A 6452-nucleotide genomic window follows, 5' to 3' on the forward strand; every position below is an offset into this window, starting at 1 on the left:
GCGGTTCCCATTAATTTACCCCAAAAATTACCTCAAGGGAAGGGTATTTGGGGGGAATAGTGGTAAACAGGGTATGGGAAGTCCATGATTTCTGCTTGCCTCCCCCCAGGGTATCCCCCATACACCAATCTTCACCGACACAGTGGTGTTCAGGGTAGCACCATGGATCATGACCCCCAACACTTTGGCACCGGTGAACGTCTTCGTCTGCAGGTAAAGGCCAAGGGATGTTGCCTTCCCAGCCAAATCAACATCAGCCCCACAGTCTCCCTGGAGGTCACCAAGACAGGCTGGGGAGGTGATGGGCAGAGGGAAAGGCAGCTGCCTGCGGGGAATATCCATCCTCCATCCGCCCTTCATCCCCTTCCCTCCTGCTATCCGCTTTCCCAGCATGAAGGACAACTACCTCTTCATCAAGGAGATAAAGCACCTGGTGAACAAGGCTGGCTGTGAGCTGAAGGTTTGCTTCGGCTACATCAACCGTGGGGACCGCTGGATGCAGGTAGGTGGGCACTGGAGAGGGGGCAAAGCTTCCCCTCCCTGCTGATGTGCCCCATGCGGGTTTTCCTCCCTTCTTTAGGATGAGATTGAGTTTGGCTACACCCATGCTCCCCACAAAAGCTTCCCGGTGGTGCTGGACTCCCCTCGAGATGGAGGGCTGGAGCAACTCCCCATCAAGAAGCTGCTGGTAAGAGCAGGACAGTCGCTTGCATTGCCTGAGGAGCAGCTTGCAGGTTTTTACGGTTAGCATATTTCACCACTCCTAAAACCCTGCTTGCACTTGGCTCCTTGGAGGCCCTACGATGAATTGCCTTAAAAATGAGAGTTTAACACCTCCACATGCAACTCCATGGAGATACTACCAGCTGGGAGGGCACCAACAGCCTCACCCCCCCTCAAAGCAAGGATCAGAGCCTAATCCACATCCCAGCTGTCTGGAAACCCTTTTATCCCTATTATGGATGAGAGGGGCAAGATGGACCTCATGCCTCTGGGAACGAAGGACTCCTGCCAAGCTCTGGGACAGGAATGGATTTCTTCACACTGAATGTCTGAGCAATGGGCTGGTTTTTCCTTTCCTCCTCTGCGCCTGTGAATACGCAGCAGCTCCCAAGCAGGAGAGGAAAGGAAAGTGTGAGAGGGGTCAATTTACTGGCTCAGAAGAGAGCAAGATGCAGCCAGCTGCCAAAAACATCCCTGTGGGGCTTCTCTGCCAAGGCAAAGGGCCAGCCACAGGCAGGCCATGCAAAGAAAGCTGCCTGGGAGAGCAGTGACCCTGGCCAGGGCACTTTGGGAGAGGCCAGCGAAGACAAGCATGGGAAAAAGATGGACTGAACGATCCCTTTGAGATATCGCCATGCAGAAAGGGTAGGACATCCCCAAGTAGCCACCAAATCTCTGCCCATACACCCAGCCAGGCCCTGGCAGCAGCCTCAGCCCTGGTCTTCTCTGACAGTAACAGGAGGACAGCTCTTTTTTTGATGCACGTCACTTTGGGAAAGGGTAAGCGCTTTCGAAAGCATTGAAATACATCATTTCTCATGCCTGAAATGAATACATGCAGTCCCAGATTCATCAGGCAGGATGGGAATAGCGCACTGATCCGCTCCTTCACAAATAGGAGCGGTTACCCGGTTTATCTGCCCTCTTTAGGAATTGCTTTGCTTCATATTTAGAGAAGCAATTTCAGCCTTTGGAGCTGCTAACACATTATACTCCAATTTCTGCTTTGAAGCCTCCCCTAATCCCCACTCCTATCTTTCCAATCTCATTTTCCAGCTAGGAATATTTAGCCAAACGCAACACACACACGTCCTCCTCTCGCCCCTGGCCAAGCCCTAAGCCGCTGGGACCCTGCGCCAGGGAAAAAGGACACGAGAGGGAATTAGCCCCTCAAAATCAAACTGGAACTGATAGAACTTGGATGCGACCCGCAAACCTGGGATGAACCAGCGCCTTGACAGTTGAAGCCGTACCAACTCTGTGGTTTATTAAACTGAAATAAGCTGAGAGCAGGTGTCAGTCCCTCCCACAGCACCCCGGGAAAGGATCTGACCCCGAGTCATCCTCCAGATAGGCACCCCAAAAATGCACGGGGCGCCTTGGGGAAAGGCAGCAGCAGCTCCCTGCTTCTCCAAACACCCTCAATTAAAAAAAAGCAACTTCTAGATCATAATCATGCACCCTCAAGGTCTCCCTGCTCATATTTACCGACCTGTATATTTAGTTTACCCCTAAGGAAACCCAACACTAATAAGTGATTGGAATTTAATGCAAACCCAACACATACCTGATCTTGTCCCGGGGGCTGTCATGAGCTTGACTTGACCTGGAGAGCAAGGACAGGTTCAAGGCCGGATTTTTGTCCCACCACTCTCATTTTTGCCCTGTTTTTAACATTATAATCTCTCCCTCGGGCATTTGACCCTGGCACATCACAACCAAGGGTTAATTACCCTTGCACGCACAACGCCTTAAATCCCAGATACATTAAGTCCTGAAAATCGGGGCTTAAATAGGATTTAAGTGAAGTACAGCCCTTCGGGTGGCTCTTATGCCTGGGGTGGATTTACCCTCAGGGGCCGAAGTTCATCTCACTCAACAACAGCCATCCAGAAACTCAGCTTTGGGGCTACCCCAGCACCTAATTAGCTTAATGCAGACACTTAAACATGGGCTGCAGGATAGCAGAGGAGATCTCGCCCCAGCTCAGTGCCCCAGCTCTGCCCCTGCCGCTTGCCATTTATTACTGAGCCCAGATGACCCAGAGACCTTTATCTTCTTGCCTTTCCTTTAGCCTCTCCCCATCCGTGGGCAGGCTTCACTCTTGATATTTTTACCCACTGGAGCAGGTCTGAGCCCAGCAGGAGGGATAAAAGCAAAGGCACGAAGGCGGGGGGGGACTCAGGGCAAAGCCCACAGCGATTTCTCTTTCCCCAGGGCCCCGACTTTGGCTACGTGACCAGAGAGCCCCTCTTCGAAGCCATCACCAGTCTTGACTCCTTCGGCAACCTGGAGGTCAGCCCACCTGTGACCGTGGCAGGGAAGGAGTATCCCCTGGGGAGGATCCTCATCGGCAGCAGCTTCCCCACGTAAGAGATGGGAAACCCACACGTTGGGGAGCAAAGGAACCACAATCACCCTTAAATATCATCCAAAAAAATCACATTAAGGGCCTTAATTAGCCATTCCCTGGCCAGCTGCAAATCTGGTACTCTATGGAGTGGGTGCACCCAATTTCTGCCTTCACATTTGCACCCTCCTTTCTTTCCTCCACCGTGATAGTAACTTATGTGTACATACATATTGCTGCATAAATATTTATTCCCCTTATTCCCTCTCTCGGGGGTATCCTGCCCCCAGATCCGCAGGGAGGAGAATGACCAGAGTGGTGCGGGATTTCCTCTGCGCCCAGCAAGTGCAGGCTCCCGTGGAGCTCTACTCCGACTGGCTGTCCGTGGGCCACGTCGATGAGTTCGTCACTTTTGTGCCCACCTCCGATGCAAAGGTACCCCAAAACCCCATGCCGCTCCGTGGTTTCTCTTCTGAGCAGCTAATCCCATTGCGGCACCTTTAGGGAAAACCCCAAAGCTCCATTCCTTGACAGTCCCAGCCAGTTATTTGCTTGGGTTCTCACCCCTGTCCTCAAAACGAGGGCTCTGAACACAAAAAGGGACTTCCTTAGCTAATAATCAACACAGATAGAAGAAAAAAAGATGCCTGCAGAGGTAGTCCAAGAAGTTTAAACCTCAATATTCACATGGGCTGGCCAGGGCTCACAGCTGCTCAGCATCTCCCAGATGTTTTCAGAAGCTAGCTTATTCCTCTATCATGGTTTTTACTGCTTCTGACACAAGACTTTTCCCCCTGGGGACATCATGCCTTGACCTGGATGGTTCAGAAAAGGAGTATTTATGCGCACACCCCTCCCCACACACCCTCCACGCAGTGCTTTTGCCCTCCCCAGGGCTCTGCTAAGCCCCTACAAGAGATGCCATCAAGACTGCAGCAAGCAGCCTCCCGCACTCCACTGAGGAGCGAGGAGACCACTTCTGCTGGTGGGAAGCAAGCCAGGACACACATGGGGCTCAAGACCCTACAAATTCACAATTCCCATGAGATTAGCTTAATAGTGACTTCTGGCTGCTTCTGAGGAAGTGAGAGCATGATTATTCACTTGCTCCATCCTCCCCCCTGTATTGCAATGCCAGCCCAGAAACAAACAAAAATCCCCCAACCTAGACAGCAGCAGCATTCCTCACTCACCATTTCAGCTCACCCAAACCTCCAGTAAACACCCCCCCAGGGGTTTATATACCCCACCTGGGGTGGGCAGGATTGGACCCAGCTGCAGCCAAGCTGCAGTTTTCCTCCCTGTCCCAGCGGCAGTTTAACCCCTCGGGGGCGGTTCGGTGGGTATTTGCCAACAGTGTAAATCACCGCACCTCATTCGGACACATCGCCTCAGCACTACGTTAAAAAAGGCACTAAACAACAGCAAAGATGCCTAATTTTAAGAGTTTAAGCTCAGGTTCCTTGCAAAAATAAGCCCCTGAGGTCCCCCAAAGCTTCAGATAAGCCACTTTTGGTGACCGCTCTCCCTCTTTGTCTTGCCCCAGCGATTTCGGATGTTGATGGCCAGCCCCGCGGCGTGCTACAAGCTCTTTCGGGAGAAGCAGAAGGAGGGACAGGGCGAAGCCACCATGTTCAAAGGCAAGGGGACAGCGGGCAGCTTCGGCCGAGCTTTGATGTCGGCTGAGACAGCCGGAGCCACCCCACAGAGCAGCCGGCTCGAGGGCGGCAGCGCCTGACCGACGTGCGGGTATCGGGGGGACGTGGGGACCTTTTCCCACCCAGTTGCCCTTCACGGCTGGCAAGCCTGCCCACCGTACCCAGCCTCCTCAAGCCCTATTTTGGGAAAGTGAGTGGGACGGGAGGGATAAAGCCCTCTGCATGGAGGGGATGCTTGCTTGGTGGGATGGAGCATCTCTAAATGCCAGCAGAGCTCCAGCATGGAGTGGGAACAACCGGGGGACTCTCATGTCACCCCAAATTAGCACCCTTTTTTCTCACTTTCCCTTCCCTCCCTGCAGCAATGATGTTTTGGCTGCCAGCTTGGGCACCCTTTAATTGGGGGTGGGGGACGATCTCCATACCCCCACGGGTCCCTCTGGGTGACTGCCACCTGCCCAGGACCCAGCCGACCCAAATCAAGGGGTGGAAGCGGTAGCTCTGGTTTTATGGAGCTGAATGGAAAAATTTAGGAGGTAACGACCTCCTAACTTGCCCTCCTGTGGGCAAGAGGGTGGATGATAGGACCTTTCCAACGCTCGTTCCAAGGGGCAGAGGTTTTCCTCCCACTCAGTTTCCCAATAAACTAAGAACTGGGACTCCCAGCAGTCTTAACCCCAAGCTCAGAGAATCGGGATTTGGTTGGGGTTTTTTTTCCCATCTCTGTGCCCTGTTTTAAGCCAGGCTCCTACCAGTGCCACTTCATTTTGACAGGGGTTTGCATTTGCAGGGTACTCGGGGACAGACACGAAACGGGTCACCATTAACAAGGTCCTTTCCAACGACATCCTGATGCGGCAGAACCAGTATGTCCAGGTAATAACCGATATTTCCAGTAATAACCCATATTTCTTGCAATCACCACCCCAGGGTAGTGCAAACCCTTAAGGGGAGGTGTTGCATTTTGGCTATCCTCCTGCGTGAGATGGTTTTGGGGACCGTGCCCACCTCTGTCCCCCCCCTCGACCTGCTTTTCTCCATCCCCTCCAGTGCTGCATCGACTGGAACAGGGACATCCTCAGGAAGGAGCTGGGGCTGACGGAGGAGGACATCATCGACCTGCCAGCCCTCTTCAAGCTCGACAAGCAGGGCAAAGCCGTGCCGTACTTCCCCAACATGGTGAGGGGGGTCCCCGCTCCTCGGGTCCTCTCCAAAAAACAGCTTATTCAGCCAGGATGAGTTTCCAGAGTTGTCCCAAAAAAGCACAATGTTTACAGCTGCCCAGAAAAAGAGAATATCTCCAGCCAGGCTCAGATGAGCCCGGGTCTACCACAACTTTGTGGCTTTGTGTTGGTTGCGGTTGGGCTAAACTATGTTGTTTTGAGGTGAAAACCTTTCAAAGCAGTGAAATTGCAAGGCGTGGGGTGCATTTTAATGATAAAAAGGGGGGAAATGATGATGGATTTGGAGGCCTGGGGGAGGGCAGCTGCAAAAAGTCACGTCGATGCCCCATTTTGGGGTGAGGCTGATGAAGGAGAGTGGCCGGCGGCTTTCCTTTGGCTTTATCAGTCCGAGAAGCCGGTCCTGATGCTACCGGGTTCCCCTTGTGTCACCCCGCAGGTCACCATGATCGTCCTGGCCAGGGACCTGGGCATCCCCAAACCCTTCGGCCCCGTGGTGGGGGGCGAATGCTGCCTGGAGCGGCGGACCCGCCCCCCCCT

At 53.2% G+C, this 6452-nt stretch overlaps 2 protein-coding genes across 2 annotated transcripts in view; both read left to right on the forward strand.

Moving 5' to 3' along the window:
• Positions 1–6452, forward strand: part of PADI2 (peptidyl arginine deiminase, type II) — a 10712-nt gene that overhangs the window by 4129 nt on the left and 131 nt on the right. The window contains exons 8-16 of the mRNA XM_009329285.1: positions 110–213; positions 391–502; positions 581–688; positions 2941–3092; positions 3364–3508; positions 4620–4713; positions 5522–5607; positions 5782–5910; positions 6352–6442. Of these exons, the coding sequence (XP_009327560.1) occupies positions 110–213; positions 391–502; positions 581–688; positions 2941–3092; positions 3364–3508; positions 4620–4713; positions 5522–5607; positions 5782–5910; positions 6352–6442 (1021 nt within the window). The remainder of the gene's footprint in view (positions 1–109; positions 214–390; positions 503–580; positions 689–2940; positions 3093–3363; positions 3509–4619; positions 4714–5521; positions 5608–5781; positions 5911–6351; positions 6443–6452) is intronic.
• Positions 4643–6452, forward strand: part of SDHB (succinate dehydrogenase complex, subunit B, iron sulfur (Ip)) — a 13143-nt gene continuing 11333 nt past the window's right edge. Inside the window, exons 1-2 of the mRNA XM_009329282.1 lie at positions 4643–4651; positions 5225–5226. The gene's annotated coding sequence lies outside the window, so the exon portion shown is untranslated. The remainder of the gene's footprint in view (positions 4652–5224; positions 5227–6452) is intronic.

This window comes from Pygoscelis adeliae, unplaced genomic scaffold (assembly GCF_000699105.1).
Source record: "Pygoscelis adeliae isolate BGI_AS28 unplaced genomic scaffold, ASM69910v1 Scaffold707, whole genome shotgun sequence".
NCBI classification, from domain to species: Eukaryota; Metazoa; Chordata; class Aves; order Sphenisciformes; family Spheniscidae; genus Pygoscelis; species Pygoscelis adeliae.